At 30.5% G+C, this 24,154-nt stretch overlaps 1 protein-coding gene across 6 annotated transcripts in view; it reads right to left on the bottom strand.

The window, feature by feature from the left end:
* The window catches only part of LOC136988919 (rho-related BTB domain-containing protein 1-like), a 128,638-nt gene that overhangs the window by 13,506 nt on the left and 90,978 nt on the right, over nucleotides 1-24,154 (bottom strand). For 5 of the 6 annotated variants that reach the window (XM_067286933.1, XM_067286936.1, XM_067286932.1 and 2 more), the window contains exons 5-9: nucleotides 14,333-14,377; nucleotides 13,987-14,194; nucleotides 11,145-11,393; nucleotides 8,087-8,496; nucleotides 3,563-3,656 (exon numbers count right to left, since the gene is read on the bottom strand). In XM_067286933.1, the coding sequence (XP_067143034.1) occupies nucleotides 3,563-3,656; nucleotides 8,087-8,496; nucleotides 11,145-11,393; nucleotides 13,987-14,194; nucleotides 14,333-14,377 (1,006 nt within the window). The remainder of the gene's footprint in view (nucleotides 1-3,562; nucleotides 3,657-8,086; nucleotides 8,497-11,144; nucleotides 11,394-13,986; nucleotides 14,195-14,332; nucleotides 14,378-24,154) is intronic. The other variant, XM_067286938.1, reaches the window with a different exon arrangement.

Below are 24,154 nucleotides of genomic sequence, written 5' to 3'. Positions count from 1 at the left end.
AAATTAGAATGCTAAAAGAGCAATTTTAAATTCGCTGGAATGATTAAATATTTGAACAAATATAAAAACCACATCTATGTGTTAACATTAACAATAACATTAAAATAGACGCGATTTTTATACTTGTTCAAATATTTAATTATTCCAGCAATTTTAAAATTTAAAAAATTCATAATTTGGGTAACTGTGTTATGGGATAATTTAAAACCTTATATAAAGTTTTCAATTTTTTAATTGTACGATTGACAATACTTTATTTAAATTTTTTAAAAATTCTATATCAACTATATTCTAAAGCTATCTAAAAATCATTAATTACTTATAGAAGAACTGACGAGACTAAAAATCTCAAAGTCTTTCATTATGAAATGTGGGATTTTTGTAATTGGTATATGGTTTTATTTTAAATATGAGGACTAATTCATATATAAGATTTCAATTTCTAGAAAGTTAATTTGGGAAGAGGTAAAATAATGTAGCCAGTTTTAAAAAAAGAAATAAAAATTAGGTGCAGAATATGTCTGGTCACATGAACCAGGTTTAGGAAATTAAAGCAGTTTCAGGGAAAATTGTTGTAGTAAATTAATATAATATGGCAATATTTGCAAAATGTTATAATAAAATTGAGTAGCATCTCAGCTATACCTATAAACATTAATTGGGAAAATATGCCAAAATGAGGATCTTGTGTTTTAAGTTAAAAGTGAAATTGGAACAATGTTTACTTTGTTTCTGAATAGTTCAGTCATTTTAACATCACTGCCTACTTACACAATAATGTGCTTGCAACAGGGACAAGTCAGGTTTATGTGTTAGTTTACAGAACTGTGGTTTTAATTTTTATAAAAAACTGAAAAATAAAATCCGATTTTATTTCAAAACTTTTTTACACTATTTAATGGATGAAATTTCATATCAGCTTGAATTAAAATAAAATATTCATTCATTCCCTACATGGAAAATTTGCAAATTAATAATCTGCATTTAAACATTTTTTCTGAATTGTATGAATTAAATAACCTAATGACGTTATCATTGTTTTATAAACATATTTTCATATTTTGTTGTTAATATTTTTTATTTTATAATAAATTTTAAATCAAAAATATAGTCATTTTTTCAAAGAATAAAATAATAATAATAGTCAAAAACTCTAAAAATGTTTATCATCATCTTTTGCAAAAAATTGGTGAATTTCATAAAAAATTGCAAGATTGTCATAGTCATAAATTTTGCATTTTTGGAAAAGTCCATTAATTAGCTTCCTGCACTAAAAATAGATAATTAATTCATTGGGTTCAATTTTACTTCCACTAATCAACATATTACATCAAGTTTATAATTGTATATCCTATCCTATAATGATGACACATAATAATTATTAATTCATTCATAAAATGTTTTATTTTGTGTTCTAATGTGCAATAATTTTTGAGGAAATTTTTGGCACTGAAAATATTCTGCAACCTTTGAAAAATCATTTATTATTTTTTCACTTTTTAAATAATTGCTATATTTTTTCATTCCATGCATGACAAAACTTTAAATCATTTCTGTAAGCAGACTAAACTTCATAATTCAACAAAAAACATTGATCTTTCAAAAACAACTTCAATTATGATATAAAGCTAAAATTATCAATATTTGCCAAATATAATCAATTATTTTGGTAACCACTAAAAAAGATTTATAGACAAATAAATAAATTTATTATGTTATTCTAATCCGACATTCACTATAGAGAAATCAGTGAAAATTCTGATCTTGAAATGCATATAAATAAAAGCTCTGTGAATTAAAATTGTTTTCTGAGTAGTTCTTGACCTCTGGTGAATGTTGGATTAGGACATACAAATTTGTTTATCTGTCTATAAACCTCTTTTTAGTGGTTACCAAAATAACTTCAATTTTGGAAACAATCAGAAATCTGAGTGTCGGATCTGGATTGTAGGAAAGACGCAGATATGGAATAGCATTATTAGCAGTAAGGAAATAACAAAGACATTTAGGAATCTGAACTTATATAGGTTGTTCTGCATATACCTTAGTTTGCAAAATTAAAGGGAGTGTTGAAAGAACAATGTTTTTCATCAGATATCAAAGTTCAAGTTGGTATTTGGAAATGGATCAAAGAAAATCAAAAAAGTTTTTTCAAGCATAGAATATAAAAATGGATCGAATGTTTGGAAACATGTATTACTCTAAACGTTGATATGTTAAAAATGAATATGTATAATTAAAATAAACGTTTTAATTATACATATGGTAATAAATGGGTATGTGTAATTTTTGAAACTAGAATAATATGATCAAACTACTCTAAGTTTTCCCAAACTAATTTTATAAAAATAAACACTTATTTATCAACCAACTTGTGTGTTTATTAATTTGTAGAAATAACCTTTACAGCTAAGCCTGTACAAAATAGAATCTTGTGAGGCTGGGACTTCACACACCCCGACAGGGAACTGGCTGTTGAGTTAGAGCCAGTGAATCGGGTGAGTTAGAGCCAGTGAGGAACAGGGTGTGAGACAATTTAATTGTCGCATCCCGACCTAATTGACAGATCCCTGATCGTACATCGTGAGAACAACTGAGGGATTGTCTGCCGGGGTAGTTTTGGTCAGTCATCTTACATTGAATTCAAAGCAGAATTTGTCTGGATCTCCTTCGGAGGGGGCAGCGGTTGGGACCGATTGGACCCAGCTGCACCTTCTCCAAGTCAGAAAAACACATTAGACCCAAATTTACAGGACCATCATCCAGGGAAGGGCGTGACCTGACTCCGAAGGGAAATGGCCTAAACGAGGATGTTTGGTGACCTTGTGGCCCGAATCGTGTCCCTGGCAACAGACCAGGAACCAATGAAGTTTCAGGGACCACCATTTGAACCAACCAAAACCTCGGGATTTTGGGTAAAATGTTATAAAAACCCGAAATCCCAAGGACACAAGGAAGTTGAGATCGAGAGTGCCAGTCCCAGAGACCAGGACTATCAGAAAGAACCCACATCTCTGAAACCTAGGACAGAAGGGACTTGGGACTTGACTTCCCAGCGACAACTCTTCACCCTCCACCCTCCAAGACTACATCAGTAAATGAACTTTCTCTACATATATTTTTGTGTGTGTGACGACCTACAGCATTGAAAAGAACTATTTAGTGTGCCTTCCTTCTTCTTGGGATGCCCTAAGACAAGAGGGCTGTAAGATCACCTGTAAGCATGTCTTTGTTTGAATAAATGCAGTATAATTTGTAAATTTGGTCTCTGAGTCATTTTTGTGTCCAGCAAACCCCTACTCCCATATGTAAAAAGGCTTTCTTGTGTCATAACCTTTTCACCTAAGGTCGACCCAAAGGCAAGTAAGGTCGATATCCTTATGCATCCTCACAATCTGAATAAAACAGAAACCCACCTAAGCAGGAAAAATTCTTCAGAACAGAGTGATTTTCTGTTAAAAAAAATTGTTCAAAACAGAAACCTGCCAAACTGGAAAAAGTATTTGGTACCATGCAATTCTGGTTTATGCAAGTTTTACTGTATATAGAAAATTTTACTTACTTGTAATTCTGGTATATCCATGTATTCTGCAGCTACCACCAATTCAGGCAAATTTACTAAAGACTTTGTATCTAAGATACCTGTGTATAGATATCTATAAAAACACAAAACTATTTTTAAAATAATTTTTGATGGATTTGATTGATAAATTGAATTAATATTAATTTATTTTCTTTTGCATAAACTAAAACAACATATTTATTAAATTCTGAAATATTTTTCACTTCTGTAAGTAAAACATGATTAATATTTTAGAATTTTGAACTTATATTTATTATCATATCAGTAATACCTATTTCTTAAGCAAATTAAATAAATTATTTCTATGTAGGTAAACAGAAATTAATAAGGATGCTGTTTTAATCCAAGTATAGATGAATAATGTAAAGATGAAAATTTATATTATTTCTTGATTTTAATTAGCTTAATTTTATGAATAATGAAAACATATGTTACAAATGATTTATTCTCTTATATCCCACAGTTACTGATGTAGAATTCAAATTAAAGCTTAACAAGTAAAGAATATAAACAGTTTCTTAGGAACTGATATATTATTAATCAGAATTTCAAACTGCATATACTTTTATCAAGTTAACCATCAACCAACTAAAACACAAGGAATAATTGTACATTAATTGTAACCTCTATTATTACTACTGTGCCATTTATATTCTAAAGCTATTTCTAGAACACAGTTATCATGTGCAATCTACCCACAGTAAGGGTTTTTTTTGTGTAAGTTATGTTTTATGTAACAATGTATAATTAATTTTATAAAAATTTTTGTCATGACTTATTCTAAAACTGAGTCTTCTTTTAATTATTCTTTATTCACAACTGCATGCATAGGTAGACACTGGTCACATCACTCTTTATTCAGGAATATCTTACACACCAATACATGTTTAGCGATGTGACTAAAATCCATCGGCGTGTTTCAGTAGAATTGGTTCGAGTTTGGTCCTACCTTGGATGATGATCGCTTCGATCTTGACGGCGCGTCCTTTGCTCGTCTGTGAGGATTAATGGAGACACTGATCCTCGTGAAGTATCTTACTTTATTCGTCACATTTACTAGATATATACATTAGTATCATTCACTATTCACAGGTATTTACAGTAGGTTAGGTCGGCATGGAACAAAAAGAAAAAGTCTCTCCTTGACAGTGTCCAAGAGCCAAGTCCGGTCAGCACGCCAAAATCATGGTGGTGCCCTCTGCCCTACACATGTTTCGAGCATACACCCCTCTTCCGCCAGCTTTTTCTTTAAGACATTTAGTAAAGAGGTGCTAACTAATACACTAAAAGGTTAAAGTGCTGTTCAGTGTACTGTCAGGAAATTTTAACTGTAAATATATGTATTTTAAAAAAAGATGTGTATTGTTAGCACCTCTTTACTAAATGTCTTAAAGAAAAAGCCGACGGAAGAGGGACATATGCCAAAAACATGTATCAGTGTGTAAGATATTCCTAAATAAAGAGTGATGTTAAAGATGCCCAGTGTCTACCGATGCACCCAGTTGTGAAGTAAAGATTTTTGTCGTGTTCATTTTTTTAGCTGAAGAGGACAATGTGTTGAAATGCATCTGTTGTATAAAAATGGTAGAATGATTGAAATTTCTCTATGTTTTAAATGGTATATGATTAACTTGATGAAAGTATATGCAATTTTTACGTTCTGATTAAGGTAAGGAATAATAATATACTGAAAATTTAGAAAGATTTTAATGTTGACAACTTTAATTCTAACTTTTATTATTAAATAATTTAGAATGTAAATATGATTTATAAACCAAATTCAAACATGTCAGTGACAGAATTTGTGCAATGAAATGTTCAAGCCTCAAACAAGATCTCAAAATAAGTTTAGTAATTAGTTTGGAAAATAGGTTTAGGGATTCAAAAATTTTGGACAATAGAAAGCCTAAAACCATCATTTAAGTTAAAATCTTTAATTCTATTATAAGAGAATAATACAAATAATTCCTTGATTTTCAATCAACTGAATGATTTTTTTTCCATCTAATATAAACTGGCTAGTTCTAAATTCACTAGCATACTACATCATAAAAATCTAGCAGAAAAAACACAAATGTTTTACTGCTAGTGAATAAACTTTTTTTACACTTTCAACGCATTTGTTTACAAAAATAATTGAATTTGATTAATTTATATAATAATACAGTGGAACCTCGGTATACGACCTTAATCTGTTCCTGATGTTTGGACTTATACCGAATAGGACGTATACCAAACCAACCTTTCCCATAAGAAGTAATGTAAAAATGATTAATCCGTTCTCATGTAAACAACACCCTCTTGATATGATATATTAATGGGGTTGTAAAATAATTTAAACACTGTTTGAGCACATTAATAAAAAAATAAATTTTATTATAGATTTTTAAAGTTATTACAGTATATTGTATTATATTATTTAAATCATTAAATCAAATCAAACTCTCCTTAATACTAATAATCTGTTCAGAAATTGATTAAACCCCTTTTGCAACATTAGCAGATTTAATAATGTCTTTATTTTTCATGATTGTCGATATCGTCGTTCTTGGAATACGGTATGCAACAGTTAAATCTCGAACACCCATGCCACCTTCATATTTCTCAACAATCTTTTTTTCAGTTCCATTGTGATTCTAGTCATTTTTTTAGTTTTCTGTCGCTTTTCTTTTTCCTTTTTGCAATTCATGATTAATAAAAATAATAAAATTTTACTTACAAATTAAAATCAGAAGAAATTTAACAAAGTTATAAACCGTGGGACTGCGAACGTCTAGTCTGGTCTAGTACACCGATAGTGCTACTTGTTCATAGATGGCCCGTATAATTGAATTAAGTAGTATATCGAACAAAAGTTGTATACCGAGCAAAATTTGTTTCGTCCAAACAGGACGTATTCCAAATTGGACATATTCTAAAGCAGACGTATTCCGAATTGGACGTATTCTAAAGCAGACATATACTGAGGTTCCACCGTACATATTTATTATAAAATTGTTAAATTTCATTTCATTTCATTCCTTGAATAAAATGGTAGCATTATCAATATGTAATAATAAAATTTTAGAACACAGTTTTCTTGGAACATATCTAATTTTAGAGTTGTATATTTTCATAATTATTATAATTTATAAAAACATTTAAAAAAATACTTTGCATAAATTATTATTATTTGTTATATCAATCTTTATAATATTAAACTAGCAGACTTTTCAAATTTTTTTTTAATTTAGAAAAATAAGAATATTTTGTATTAATTAAATATTGTTACAAAAAACTTTTATATCATCTAACAAACTATTCATGTAAATAAAAATAATGGTTTATTTCTTCATGTGCTAATATGAAAGTTAGTTCAATAAAAATAGCACAAGAGTTATTTTACTCAATATTTTTGGGTAAATGTTTACATGCAGCACCAATTTGGTCATTAACATAATCTAACTTCAGTTCTTGTGAAGTATGTTCAAGTTCAATCATTCTGCCCAGACTATGCAATTAGACTAGAGTCTGGTAAATATCCATTCAAAATTCATGTTTTTAATATTATTCAAAATTTTATTTGTAGTATTTTATAAAATTTTCAATCATTAGAATATCAACTTCTGCAAAAGATCTATTCAGAACTATGTCTTTACAATAGACTTACTCCCTGGATCAGTTCACTGTCTGATGTTATTATAAAAGATCCTTTAATCCTAATTTAATTCTTGCGAATAATGGGAATTATCAGGATTATTGGTCTCAAACTCTGATTGTTTATATCTAATCAGTTAGACCACAAGAGGTAAATACTTCACCATTGGTATTCAGAATGTTAGTACATGTTTATTGAATAAGATATATTTGATTATCATCTTCACTATGAAGCTACAATTATATCACTACAAATTAGACTGAATAAATTTCATATTAAATATAAAATCAAATCATTCTTTTGCATCCAAATTTGTGTATTTTGTGGAGAACTTCAAAACTCTATTAATCTTTTTTTTTGTACTGTCCAATGTTCCAAGAACAGAAAAGAGAAATATTTGCTGAAATTCCAAGAGAATTTTGCTATTACCCCCTGCAACAGGGATAATCCCCTTTTTGTGAATAAAGATATTTGAATATTTTATCGAATATTTAATTATTGTAATTTTGATTTGAAAGATTTATGAAATTTTTTAGTTGTAAGTTTTTCTCACATTTTTAAAATACTTCCTTCTTTTGTAAAATACATAAAATAAATTGAATTGAATTTCATATATTTTTGTATGTTTCTGTTACTGCTTGTTTTCAACCTTCTTTAGGTCAGCTTCAGCCAAAAATGATTGTAAACTAATAGAACAGTTGACATTCCCAGTTAAGAAGATTAACAAGATTTGGCTTTCACAACAAGCAGTAACAGAAACATATATTGATGATGGCACAAAGATTCAAAGACTATAACAATCATAGTTTTCTTAATAAAATTTTAATTGTATCCTATAAAAATAAAAAATTTAAATTTTAAATTACCTTAGAGTTTGTTGGAGAGCAGCTGGTATGATTAATTTAGAAACTGTAACAACTGTCTGTGCAGATGACGTCATTTTTCCACGATGATCTATACCTTCACATTGTTCTAAACTAATAGACTGGAATGCTAGATGATTAAGATTGCGCTGAATGCCAGCTCTGCCAAGAGTGGCACCCATAGCTGCGGCAGTGGTTGTTTCAGGGTGTATCTGGCAACTAGAACGACGACGAACAATACTAGCAGCCATCGCACTGCCAGTTGAATTGCTATTGTTATTTGTGGTATTACTTGTATGATGATGATTGCGTGGTAAACGAAAAGAGGCACGGGTGGTTGTTGGCGTACTTTCACATATTAATTGTTCTGTATCAGCATTGAAGCTTCCTACTGATGCTTCTAGTGTGCTAATCTAAAATAATAAGAATTTTAAAAAATTATTAAAAATAGAAGAATTGTATTTCTGAAAACATTTATAGCAGATCATATATGCAAATACTATAATATACACTCATTGAAAAACAAAATTATATACCAAGAAGAAGGCATTGGAGTTAACAAAAACTATTTGATATTGTAATCACTTATTACCATCTTTATCACAATTTTCTGTGTAACAACATTACAAATTAAAAGGAACCTTTAGTACTTCATAGGACCTCCCTCTTGCCTGGATATATGTGATATAATCAGGCATTGATGCATACAAGCACAATATGCTATCCTGCGATAGATTTGCCCATGGACTCCAAATCCTTCATACTTATGACTGCTAAAGATGGCATCCCACCTGGTTCTACAAATGCTCAATGAATGAGAACTCAGACCCTCTGGAGACCAGGCAACCCAAGGAAGTGCAGCAACATAACAGCTAGGATTTCCCAGAATTGTCTCTGTTTGTAGGTCTGCCATCCCAAGCAACACAGTGCAGGATTTCCTGAATGTACCACTGTGTTATCAATGTCCCTTGTACCATTACTAGAGATAATTGACTGTCATATGAGATAGTTCTCCCAGACTGCATGTGAGGGCAATGTGCCATTCAACAGCAAAGGCAGGATTGAAATGGCCATCTGTTCCCAAACAAAACTTCAGATTCATTACTAATGATATGCTGTCAGTCCATAACCACTGAAAACAAAACCAATAATGTTGGAGTGCTAATGGCAGGTTATATAATGGTGACTATACATGCTAATGGCAGGTTATATAAAGGTCATTATACATGCAAATTCTCCTCTGCAAAAGTATCTTCATCCAGAGTTTGTAACAGCATCTTTATTCACCATCCAGAGACAGGTGGCATTCACCTGTCTCTGGATAGAAAATAAATATACTGTTTGAGCTTGTCTCACAATCAGATAATCATTTTTCCTGATGATCTGTCTAGAATATACAAAGCTTGCTTCCTGTGTATTTGTGCCTTGACAAATCCACTGTCCCAACAGTCAGATTAGAATAACCACATGGCAGGTAATTTGGCAAAACAGTCACCTTGCTTTCTTCAGGCTAATGATGCAGCCTTTTGCAAACTGTGTTTGTTATGCACAGAAAAGAGTCCTTATACTTTTCTAATTAATTATTAAATTTAATTAAATAGCCTTTTAATGATGTAAAATGCTTTCATCTTTAGTACAATTAAAGCTTATTTAGTTTAAATAAAATATAGTTAAAATTCTTTTTCAATGATTTTTAAAATTTGTCTACAAATTAAAATATTTTGTTACTATCTTTAAAATATTGTAAATTTCATTATATAACAACAATAATAATAAATTTAACAATACAATGTAAATTAATTTTTCTTCCCCATGTTCATTTAGCAAAAACTAGTATCCATACGTAGGCAATATTGTGAATCTTTTCTTTCTTTGCAGATAACTAGTGATGATGGCTCTCTCTAAGGAAGAACAGATTGAGATCATTCTCTATGCAGGATCTGGCAGCAGTCACAATATTGTGGCCATACATAATACAATGCCACTGAGGGACACATGACACCATCACCAAACTGATAGCCAAATTCCAGAAGACAGGGAACATACAGGATAAGAAACACAGTGACTACCCTATACTGGAAAAACAGAGGCAAATGCAATATTGACAATTACAAAGAATTCTCAAAAAAGCACACAATGCTTGTCTGTGGAATACAATGTCAGTTGATCAAGTGTTATACAGTACATGTTGTCCATGAGTGGACTCTGCCAGCTGCAATTCTTTGAAATCGGTACAAGGCCAACTAATCCAAACTTTACGATGTGCGTTTTCTTCTCTGATGAGACAAACTTTTATTTTCACGGGGAAGTGAACTGGCAGAACATTTGTTATCGGAGTGAAACCAATCTCCATTGTTTTGATCTAAGGAGTCAGAGGTGATGGTGTGGTGCAGACTATGGTACACCAAAATCATTGAGCTGATCTTCATCAAGAGAACCTTGGATGATAAATCTTACCTGAGTATAACTCAACACCACAGTCATGATGGAGATGGTGCACCACCTCACTATGCAAACTGTGTCCACAAGTGGCCAACTCCCAGTATCCTGGCATATGGATCAGGTGCCATGATCTAGTGAAATGACTAGTACAGTTCCCAGTTATTGGACTTTTACTTGTGGGACTATTTGAAAGCCATGGTGTATCAGGGAAAGATTGTGAGCATCTCTCATTTGAAGCTATGCATCATTGAAGCATAATATCCTTATGAGACATCTGATCAAATGTTTTCAAAGGCTTTACAACTTGGCTGGGCAACCTGCATTCAACTGTGCATTGACAGTGGCCATATTGAGCATATCCTTTGAATTAGTACCTGTTCTGTATATACAATCAGAAATACGTGTCTAGGCTTATGTATGGAGACTTTTGGATCACCTGCATTTCTTTGTTTCAAATCATTTCAATGATATATCATTATACTAAATGATGGTACTCTGCCAAAATTTTATTAAGTTATATTTATTCTTAATTTAAATTTACAGATATCAGAGAGAAACAAATTAAAAAGAATTTATTAAAATATAATAGAGGTATATTATATTCAAACAACTAACTTACCATACTAGAATCACTGGTACTTCGACATCCAGAAAGTATTTCAGATGACAGATCCATAGTAAACAATTTATAGAAAGTATTACAGACAGCAGCCAGCACTGCCTTATGAGCAGAGAAACCAACTTTACCAGCTAAGAAAATGACATCTGTATAGATTTGACTTTGAAACAAGGCAAACATATCTTCTTCAAACTGTGAAGGTGGCACAGATAATTCTGGTGGTGGTGGTTGTGGTGGACAAAAAGGTACCTAAAATTTAATTTACTTTTCTTATATTTTAATTTTTAAGAACTTTTAATTATATATATGTATGATAAAGAACCAATAGAATATGATGTATAATAATTTTATTTTCAGTATAAAAAATGATTTACAAAAAGTTTAAATTTCCAAAATTGTAATGTATGTTTCTAGTTATATTTATTTTGACAAAAATTAATAATAATTATTATTTTCTACATATAGTTAAATTGAAGAATATCTTTCAATAATCTAGAATGATGTAAGTGAATTTGTTGATAACTTTCTTGTTGAAAATCAAATATGGAGACATTATGAACTATCTTGTTCTTTTTTGGCAAAGATATTGAAAATTTTACTAATAGTGATTGTAAGGAACTGAGCCCGAGCGTTATTTTTATTTTATTATTATTTTTTCGTTTTATTATATTTTGTTTGGGGCTTATGTTTATTTAGGACGAAGGTTCCCCACCACTCTCTTGTTAGTAACGAAAAAAGAAGAAAAAACAACTCACGAAAAAAATAAGTGCCGTAGGAAAAATCTTGCGCACTTGCGCTGCCCAGCGGAAGTAAACGGTCTGCAGAAAAAAAAATGGAGGGGGGAGTCCCCACACTCACTAGTAAAGAAATACTTACTAAACCGTCTTAACATCCCAGAAAACTATGATAAATACTTTGTAAACGGTTTATAAGCTTTTGTCAGAAAATTAAAGCTGCCAGGAAAAAAAATTAATGTTAGCCAACTAAGTATGTAAATAAGAGGAGTAACCCAGCTGAAGTGTGACGTCACCTCACAGTATAAAACCCGTACGTTAACCGAAGGAAGAGAGAGATGAATTCCAAATCGAGGTGATATCCAGAGCGAGGGGAATTTGAAAGTGAGGTGATATTCTGATAGAAGTCCAGATTGATAATTGAACGATCCAAGGTGTTAAAGAGGAGTTTGATTTGACGATATCGAAAGGATTGAGGAAATAGGTTCTTCGTATAGTGAGGTGACGGATAGACGTTTAATTAGTCAGAGATTTTGTTCATAGTTTCTAAGTATTTGATTTGTCGAATTTTCAAAGGGGAATTAATATTAAGTTAAGCTAAGTAGCTGAGTTTATTGTTGGGTTGACTTGTTGAATTTCGTTAATAAATTTTGTTTGGATTATTGACAATTGTACATAGTAAATTCTAGTTACTAATTAAATATATTTGAACTTTTGATTTGACTTGATATTTATCGTTATTCTTACTAAATTTTCGGTGCACGCTTAAAAGCCCAGGCCTGGCAAACTAATCTCGAATCCGCGTAAAGTACCCGTTAGGTTAACGGAAGTTTTACCGACCGCATTTAGTGTCGGTTTCCTAAGATACTAAAAATAGTACTTTACATGATATTTATCATAACTTTATTCAAAACAATTATTGCCTGCAATTTGAAAAAAATTGTAAACCTATAAATTTCTACTGTCATCAGTCTGTTGTTTGTCTGTCTGTCCTTCCTTAATCTTGAGGACAGTTAGATAGATGAAAGTCGAGACTAAATATACTTTCAAAGACTTTACAACTTGGCTACAGTGAAGCTTTGGGGCAGGAGGCCCTGATTAACTATATATGAATTTCTGGTTTGCACTGGAAATCACATTATTTCAATTCAAAAATTTTCCCTGAAAGGAGTTAGATAAATGACTGGCACAACTCTATTGCTAGCTGGAAAAGTTTGATGTACAGGGGCAAAACCACTAATTTAAGGTGGAGAGCATATAATTTAAATAAATTAAAAATATGATAAAAAAATTGCCAGCATTGTGATGTTACAATAAATAATTGCTTGTTTCATTTTTATAAAATTATTTTAAGATAAAAGTAATTAAATTTATGAATGTATTTTATTCACTGAAATGTCAACAATCTTGTTATAATTCATATTCACAAAATGATATGTTGAAAATCTTTGCAATTATTTTATAAAACAGTGAAAATATAAGTATCATAATTAAAAAGTGTTTTCATTTATTTTAAATATTTGAATACTTTAATACAAATAACATTTATTAACTTATTGATTAACGGTGTTTGATTTTGAAACAGCAAACCAACTTGGTCAACAAAAAAATGAACAGAAATAGTAAAAAAAGACAAACTTTAGAAATATAGATATAGATAATTGAAAAAAGAAGAGTGTCCTTAATATATGAAATTTTTCCAATCTATTAAAAACAGAAGAGGACAAGAGAGAAAATATGATTAAATTTTATTTCACCAACACTCAATAGTATTAAAATAAATGTTGTTATTGTAAATATTGGCAAAGTTTAATTTATAATTAATATCTTAATGGTCAGAAATTCAAATATATCACCTAATAGGCTCTTTTATTATTTTTATTATTAAATTTAATAATAATAGAATAAAATTAAATGACAAAAACAGTAGAAATATAATGTTTAATTATATTTCTACCATTTTAATGGAAATTTGTAAATTAAAAACAAGATATCTGATTTAGATTAACTTTATTATCATTAAATCAATAATCAAACTTAACATAAATCAAAATAGAAGGAATTAGTTAATATAAATTTTTCACTATTATTTATAAAAAATGAGAGACCTGAATTAGTGGACGTTGCACATGTTTCAGATTAGTCATCCAAAATCGCTGTTGTCTTCGAGCAAGAAGAGCAGCTCTAACAACATTTTCAAAAACTTCTCCAACACCAAAATGAGTCAAAACACTTGTTTCATAATAGGGAGCACCAATTTCTTTGGCAACACTTCTACCTTGCTCAGGTGACAATATATCATTTTCACGAAGTGGTCTATAAATACATAAACTATATAAGTTGCATCAAAATTTTTTTATAAGATTTAACATGCAAACATAACAGTACATTATTGTACTAACATCAAAGAAAAAAAAGTCTGACAGAGATAAATTTGTAATAGCCAACCAATACCTTCCAAATTCAGGAAACCTGCTGGACACACATGGATGGTTTCCCCTGAAAAAAATATAAAGTATAAAGTTTAGAGTTAATGGCTGGCTACACCATTTATACAACATTATAAAACTTGTTAGTACAATGATGTATAATTAAATACCCTGACGAGCAGTTCAAGGCAATATTAGAAATAAGTATTTATGCAAATTTATTTAAGGAAAGGTTTGGTTTTTCAGTTGTTTAACAACTATAAATTTAACTATAATTGTCAAAGACATTGGCACTGAGGATTTTTCATATCAATTTAGAGATTATTATTATATCAGTAAAATACAGTAGACCCCCCCTATAACACAGTAGATAAGTTCCGTGTTATACTACTGTATAATAAATTACCGGGTCTATTGTATAATAAATTACTCATATGTTAAGAATATCTTAACTAATTTATCTGAATGATTTTGAAGTTTATGTGATTAATATCATCAGAGAAATTAGAAATAAATAAAATATTTTAAATTCCTATGGCAAAATATTTTTACAGCCAAGCAACTGCCAAATTATTGGGAGTAATGGCTATGTAATTAATTAAATACTAAATTAATTTGTCTAGAGATAGGCAGTTATGCTGCTATCTCATATTAGATTTAATAATTACAACTAATTTAATTTAATTTAGAATTTTCTGATAGAAAAGAATTGGCTCAGAGTGGGACTTGAACCTGCAATTCCGAGTCCCACTTCAGGCAGATTTTTTCTTCCAGAAAATGTAAATTAAATTAAATTTATTATAATTATTAAATCTAGTACAAAGTGGTAGTATAAAAGCCTACCTCTAAACAAATTATTTAATTTTTAATTAATTATATAACCATATTAGGGTAATGTTGTGCCTCTAAGAGAAAACTAAAACAACACACAATTTATACAAACATATTAATTAAGTGTAAATGTAAAGTGTACTTTACAACTTGATGTTATTTACTTTAGGTCATTTTAAAAAATTTTATTAATCAATTTCCAATGCTATCCATCAAGTAGGAATATCTGACTATGTCAAGTATTACTGTTCAATGATTCTCTTAATTTTACTTGAAGATTTGCATAGAAAATAGTCACATTTATAATTATTTGGACTTTCTGCACCTCTACATCTTTGTGACTATTTTTCTTGCATTTCTGTCTTGTCTCAGATTTTTACTTTCTAATGCCTCTAGTTTGCAATTTTCTGGAGTAACTATTAGAATTTGTAAATGTTTTTTATTGTCTTCTCAATTTTTGTTATTTAGTATTGTATAAAATGCAAGAAACACGAGAAATATTATCTAAAGGCACTGTAGTTGTACTTGACTTAAATGAGTGTCTTTACCCTTCACTGCCGTATTGGATCTGGTGCTTTTTTTATTTGCCTAACAGTATATTATAAATCAAACAAAAAGCAGGAATGAAAAGATAAATATATGTAGATTATACACACAATGATTATAACTAACAATTTAAAATAAAGATGTGCTTATCTTCAGTTGAAATTTGCAAAATTTTCTAAGAATTCACTTCAAAAAACAACACAAATGAAAGAAAAGAAACTTTCTGATGAGGTCCACTACATAACTATAGACTTACAATGACATTTGCTAGCTGGCCACATCAATCACACATTCACAATTCCATTCTGTTTTGAGATACCTAAGTGAGCAGGATTACCCACTGTCATTGCCCAACTTTACCCTATAACCTAATAATTTGGCAGTCTTTGGTCAAATATAAATCAGGTTTGTGAGTTTATGTTTATACAGGGTAAGTTTTTTATCTTGAGACAACGAAATATCTTAATTGGATCTCATTATTTTGGAAAAAGGTGTAGACAAAATAGGGTTTCGAAGGGGCAATTGGAAAGAGTGGGAAATTTCACAATCAGCTCTGACCTTGAGTACCCCGAATTTGACTTCTGAAGGTCACCTCAAGCGCAATTATTTGAAGAGCGGCTCAACAAATACATCAAAATGGAAGGGCATCATTTTGAACATTTGTTATAAAATTTTTCCCAAAATCAATATCTCAAGCAATGGTGAGAAGTAAAGTGACTCACTGAAAACAAGCACCCCAATAGTGAGAGGCAAGGGGACTCACTGAAAATAAGCACTTCAAAGGGAGCAGAAAACTACTACGTCCACATTGTTGCTTCTGGGTAGCGCTAAAAGTAGTGAATGCTTTTAAAGGCCAAAGTAATAAGATCATGAAAAAATGTAAATTTTACCTCTCTGTCTATTCCAGTAATAAAAAGTATGGTTTCCCATCAGAAAAAGTTTTTAATTTTAACCTTAAAATAATCTTGACCTTTGACCTAGACCTTAAGGTCAAGGGTATATCCAATTGTGAAATTTCCTGCTCTTTCCATTGCCGGCATCAAAAATTTGTATTGCTGTTGAAAAAAAACAGATTTGACCTTCAAATGTCATCCAAAGTCACCAATTGATTGCCCCTTCAAAACCCTACAACTTTTGTCTAAACCTTTTTCCGAAATAATGAGATCCAATTAAGATATTTCATTGTCTCAAGATAAAAACTCACCCTGTATATATAATAATATAATTTTTACATTTATAAAAATTATTTTTATCTTTCTCTAAGTTATTACCATATATTTCTTTCATAAGTCAAAACAAAAAAAAAATTACATTAATATCCATATTTATCAATGGATTAATAAATTAATCACAAATTTTAATTATTGGAATCATATATATTAATATACACTGTACAGTATGTACAGAGTGGACCAAAAACAAGTTTACAGTTAGAAGTCAGTCAGTATGTACTGTACTTGTCTGTCTATATTTTTCCATATACAGTAGAGCATCGATTATCTGACCCCCGATTAACCGACTTATCGGTTAACCGACCGCGTTCTAGTCGGCAAATTCAAATGTCCGCTAGTGATGTGGCGCTACAATATTTGGTTATGTCTCGGCTACTTTAATATTATTTTTGTCAAATTTTTGCATGTTTTAGCTGGCAGCACTGGCTCGACCATAAAAGGGAGGCTAGTATTTAAACCAGGCCTAATACACTATACTAATAATGTATTTTTTCATACTTTTCGGTTATCCGACTTTTCAGTTATCCGACCAACCCCAGTCCCCAATTGAGTCGGATAATCGACGCTCTACTGTAATATGTAGACAGTACATATACAAAGATACAGACAATTGTGTTTAGTCTTTGTTTATGTACCATGTAGATATACACAAGGGAGGACACCTACTTTTGGCCCACCCTGTATATATATATATATTTATATTATATACACACATACAGGATTGCTGAGTGGGGCAACTGGTGATTTTCTCCAGGTCTGGAGAAAACTTCGGTACTCTATAGATTCCTACCCCTATAAAATTAATGTTATTCTTACTAACAGAAAATAAAATCTTTAAGACTGCTTTTCATTAACAAAAAACAAACATTCTATGTATTTCATTTCTTCAAAAGAAAAGAAAATTGCTACAGGGGTCCTATCTATCTCTGGGTCTCATACAAGCAACAGTTCTGTTTGTGTCTGTGTATATATATACATATATATATATTTATTTGCACTATAAAACAATACTTCTTAAATTTTTAAGTCAATTTCACCAAACAATATTTTTCATGGGAATTTTCAACGAAACTGAATAAAATATTATAAAATTGAAAAATTAAAGTTTTAAGAATAAAAAATGCACATTATTGTAATTACATTTTTAATATGAATGGTTTGTCTTACTTAAAGTTAAATGATAAAAAGTTAACACAAACAAATAATTTTGTAATACATGTTATCATTTTAAACTTTCTTTTACAGTATGAATAAGTAGCATATTCTAACTCAAGGGAAAAATTCATGCAAAAGGTGTTAAGAAACATTTTATTTTCCTGCAACTTTTGATGTAGTAACGCATGTCATCCTCAGACAGTAATAGATCCAAACAGATTTCAAACGGATTTATAAAATTAAAACTATAACGACATTAGCTATTTGGAACATAACAACTTTAAGAATAAGAAAACTTAAAACATTAATTTGAAAATCATGTAACATCAACACGCATGCACCTTAATTCACAGAAAAAGCAGGGGGAGATAGATACAGAGCTAATGTTGATATTTTAACTGTTTGTACAAACTAATCCAAATTCTGGGCAATTTGAGGGTGGGGGAGTTGCAAGGAGACAGCAGTGTGGTGAAGAGGGCCTCTCAAATGTACACCAGACCCCCTTCCTCACAGCGCTACCTGATTTCAAAGTGGGATTTGGTGGTGCCGCACAACCAACTTGGACAGTTCAGTATCACAATTCCCCACCGCAACAGAATGCTGGTGCTCAGATATGCAGTTGGCCAGCATTCTGGTGGTCACACTTATATAACAGGTGTGTGACGATCGATTGCCATGTTTTTCCGTTATCAGACAATACCCTTTGTTTGTTGCTTTCTCACGTTACATCATCCATTAGACCCAGAAGGGATGATGAAACAGCAAGGGGGAGGCAGAGGTGTATAAAAGAGTGATAAGGTCGACCGAAAGGGACATTTTGGACAGATGACCTCGGAAATGAGCAGGACGGACATCAAGGTAAGCAGCGAGAAAAGGTGATCGATGATCGAACTGGAAGCCAACAAATAGCAGGAAGAGAGCTTCTAGACAGTTTCACCCATGTATAAAATTTATACTATATATATGCATAATTTGTGTGTAACTTATGCGTGTTGGGAGAAATTAATTGTCGCGAAAACCGAGAAGTTATTGTAGTACTTATTGAGCCAGATGTTAACTTATTTTCCTGTTGAGAAAATAAATCTTACAGGTGTATAGCTCTGACATTGAGTTTTCCAAGGGAATAAAATATACAACCAATTTTTCCAGAATTGAAACAGCATCCCAAATGTTAACATAAAAAAAGGTCCTTTCTTTTCTCTAAATGACAATACATGTAAAGGTGTCAGGCTCTATGCTACAATATATAACAGAGCCATTTACTTCAGATAATTGAGGTTCTATTGTACATTCAAATGCTGTATCCAAATTCAATGCCAGACATGCAGTCAGCATCAAATTAATGTTTTAAAATTTCTTATTCTTAAAGTTGTTATGTTATGTTCCAAACAGCTAATATGTTATCGCTTCAATTTTAAAAATCCATTCAAAATCGGTTTGATTCTATTACTGCCTGAGGATGACATGCATTACTATATTGAAAGCGCTTGCAGGGAAATGAAATGATCCTTAATGTCTTTTGTGTGAATTTTTCACTTGAGTTAGAACAATTGTTGGCATGACATCCACCATATGTATTTAAATTACTTTACAAGTAGCATATTCACTTACAGGTTGGCCTCAGATAATGAAAAATCTCAGTTTATCAGGGTTCTACTATATTACTAATTTATGACAAAATTATTATAACTTATTCTTTTCTATAATATTGTTTTTAGTTGGCTATTAGATTTTAATTTAATAAACCAAAGTAAAAACAAGCAGCCATTCTCTAGAACAGATGTTTCTTATTCAAAATAATTAGGTACAAATAATATTTTTTGATAGATAAATAAAATCATAAATAATGCTTTCAATAAATAACATTTATTAAAAGCAATATACATAATTATGTCTCTACATACTCTTTACAAAAAAAAAAAACCACTACAATAACCAAGATCCAGCAAAAAATAAACTCTTTAACCAATAAGCTAACATTTTCAACTGATTTTATTGGCCATCATCAGGTTTACAATGAAATTAACTATGAACATAAAATAGAATTTATAAAATTTGAACTAAATGGAGCATTTATTTGATTGGATGTTGCCATGCACATAGTAGTTGTCATTTGTGTATCAAAAAACCTCTTATGTTACTTCAAAGATAGATTTTCATGTATGTAATATTGTGTCTGCGTCTTTATAAATTACAGCTCTTGCACTTTTACTGGCTTTGTAAATTTCAGTTCTTTCCAAATGTTTTAGATGGGCTTTCTTTTGGGTGTGATGAAGTAGTTGTATGTTGTGTAGGTGGACCTGCACTTGATTTCTGATAGCTAGTGTTGCCACCTTTTGAAAATTGCTGACCTGGACGGTAGGTTAGGAACAATCTAAATTAAGAAGCGAAATTAAAAAAAAAAACAAGTTGATCGACAGCTACAACATACGTCGGCATAAGATGGCAAATTAAATCTTGGTGAGAGTGAAGTTTTTCACTGTTAAAATAAAGTAAATTTATAAAAATATTTGCTAGTATTTTGTTTCATCATAATTTCACAATTTCTACGAAATCCTGGACAACATTAATAGTTACAATGAATTAAAAACCGGATAACAGATTAAAAACCAGATGAGTGGCAACACTATTGATAGCAAATGCCATCTTGGAAAAACCCTTTTTAATTGACTCTTCATTCAAAGAGTATGTACTCTAACTTGTTCCCAATTCTATTATCCATTAAAGGAATGGAATAGACTCCAGAAAAATGTTTTTAGTCATTTGGATATTTAGCATTTTTGATTAATGAACAAGTAAATAATTAAAGCTAATAACTGCAGAATAGCATTCAAAAGAAACTGTTCAATTTGTTCATTACTCAAAAATGCTAAAGATCCAAATGACTAAAAACATCTCCCTGGAGTCTGTTCCATTCCTTTACTGAGTAACAGAGTTGAAAACAAGTTAGAGTATCTATAGGTCATGACATACTCTTTGAGTAAAGAGTCAATGAACAGTCAATTAAAAAGAGTCTTTTCAAAATGGCATTTGCTGTCAACAATCAGGTGCAAGTCCACCTACACAAGCACAATTACTTCATTTCACCCAAGAAAAAGCCCATCTAAAACATTTGGAAAGAACTGAAATTTACAAAGCCAGTAAAAGTGCAAAAGCTGTAATTTATAAAGATGCAGACACAATATCACATGCATGAAAATCTATCTTTGAAGTAACATAAGAGGTTCTTTACACACAAATGACTACTACAATGTGCATGGCAACATCCAATCAAATAAATGCTCCATTTAGTTCAAATTTTGTAAATTCTATTTTATGTTCATTGTTAACTTCATTGTAAACCTGATGATGGCCAATAAAATCAGTTGAAAATATTAGATTATTAATTAAAGAGTTTATTCTTTTGCTGAATCTTTGGTTATGGTGGTGATTTTTGACACACACATCCAGTTTGTTTGGTTGTTTATTACTGAAAAAGTTTCATGGAATATCAAATTTTAGAAATGAAATTTTATGGAAATATTTAAGCAAGTAGTTACGTCAATGAATGAATAAAAGAATATAAATTCTCTTTTATTTCCGAGGAAAAATCTGTTATATCATATTTGATGCCATTGCTAGTTAGAAAAAGACAAAAGATTATGGTATTAAATAAGAATATTCAGTAAGTTGATAAGATGTGGATAAAAGAAGGTTATATAGCAAAGTTGCTCATATAGAAACATGTTTGAAATGGATATTGAACATTTTTAATAACAAAATCACAGACATACACAAACAAATACAGAAATTAACAGAGAATGAGAACATTTAGAAAGGAAAGAGCTCAGTTCTTCCATTTTTAAAAAATGTTGAAGACAAGATAAAAGCAGAAATTTTGAAACTGCTTTTATTTTAAAAAGAATAAATATACAATCAAACAATATAAATTCATTATGAGAGAAACTATTAGACAAGACGAATTAAACAAAAATGTTATAATAATTGAATTAAAATGAAAATTTGTAATTAGAGAGGAACTGTGGAATTATGAAATGGATATATATGAAAGGATGACTAATAAAAGAAATATGAACCAAATGTAGAAAAATAAAACTATACTACAACATTGGACCAAAGCCATAATAATATTCATACATATAAAAAGGGCTGAAGAAGAAAGTGCCAAAATTACCCAGGAATCACTTTACTCTGTTATTTTACATAATTAACAAAATTTTATTAAATTCACTCTTTGAATTTATCAATTGTTTATTTAAATAAACATCAAGTATTTAAATTAGGATAAAGAGCTGAACCTAAGAGAACAGCAACATAAATTTCGAATAAAATGATCAATAATAGGTTTAATCTCATTACATGAACTATTCAAAAAGTGCTGAGAATTTGGATAAAAATCTTTCTCTTTTATTCCTGTATTTAAGAAAGGTCTTCAATAGTGTAAACAGAAAAGTCTGAGAGTCTGGAGAGATTAAAAAAAAAAAAAAAAAAAAAAAAAACAGGAAATTAAAATAGTCAAAGGCATTTACAAAAAGTGTGAAAGCTGTATAAGAACCAAATGTAGTAAATCAGAACAGTTTAAAATCAGTCAGTAATGGAATATCCCAAGAAAGCATCCTATCTCTTTTAATCTTTAAAGTGGAAATGGACAATACCCTAGAAGAGATAGGTAAGTACAGAGAGGTAACCATAATGTTTGAAGATAATGATGTAACTGTGTTTTTTCCCAGGCTACAACCAAGTGAAATTGAATAAATAGTCATCAATATCTGAAAATTAAAAACTAAAAGTTAATGTGGAAAAGAGGAAATAATGGTATTTAGTAGTGATGTAACGAATAGTAAATTCAACCTCAGCCGAATACCGAATATTCGGCCAGAAGCATGGCTGAATGGCCGAATATTCGGCCAAACTATTCGGCTTGATTAACGCACGTACAAAAATTGGCGCGCAAAAATTAAGGTAAGGATCGCGCACCCTGCTCTCTATTGGCCCGCTGTCACTATGATTTTTTCTTCCAGTAGGTCTAAATTATTTAAATTAGTTAATTAAATTATAATTATTAAAGTTAATATGAGATAGAGCCTAACGTCTACCTCTAGTGTTAAATTGGTTTATAATTTATGTAATAGCCTTAAACAGCCCGATACGATTCGGCAGTTGTTATTTAGATGTAAGTTATAACTTATAAGTTATTTTATTTGCAATCGATCTTTTTAACTCTTTAATTAAGCAATAGAATTTTGTTTTTACTACGTATTTGTAGACTGAATAGTACCCTAAGGATATACTTTAGTGGGGAGATTTATGGTCTAGTTTCTCCCCAGTTGTGGAACAGTTCAAATATATTATTGGGGTGTTTCTATTTGCGAAGCTTTGTGATATTTTGTTGTTATTGTTTTTGTCAATATTTTTAAAATTAACATGATTTCAAATGCTATCTTTTGCATATAATGAAAAATGCTCATTCTTTGCTTTATATATAAAATAAATTATATATTAGTTACTCATCTTCTGGAAATAGATAAATAATCCTTTCTTTAAATACGATAAGTTTCAATAAAACGTTTCGTAAATCATTTTAAAATATCGTAAAAAATATTAAAATATACGCGAATACGAATATAACATAATTAACAAAACAATAACATTGATGCCCGATACATTCTAACCTACACGCCATCAATGCCATAAGATATGGGCTAGATAAATGCTATAATATTATTTAATTACGAAATAATTTAATACTAGAGTTAGATGCTATTTCTTATTAACTTTAATAATTATAGTTTAATTTTCAGCATTAATAAAAGTTACCAGAATGATTAATTTACTGTGTTTTTGTTATTTCTTACTCCTGTTTTTAGGTATTCGGTATTCGGCCAAATAGTGACTAAATATTCGGTATTTGGCCGAATAGTTATTTAAATATTCGGTATTCGGCCGAATAGCGAAAAATAGGCCGAATAGGCCGAATACCGGGTAGTAACCGAATATTCGTTACATCACTAGTATTTAGCCATGAGGAAAAACTGATAAAGTAATTTTAAAAAACATAAAATTAAAAAGATGCAGCCCATTTT

This window comes from Centruroides vittatus, unplaced genomic scaffold (assembly GCF_030686945.1).
Source record: "Centruroides vittatus isolate TY-2023 unplaced genomic scaffold, ASM3068694v2 scaffold_386, whole genome shotgun sequence".
Classification (NCBI taxonomy): domain Eukaryota; kingdom Metazoa; phylum Arthropoda; class Arachnida; order Scorpiones; family Buthidae; genus Centruroides; species Centruroides vittatus.
Note: the sequence above shows the minus strand (reverse complement) of the source record. Positions and strands in the feature narration are given on the sequence as shown.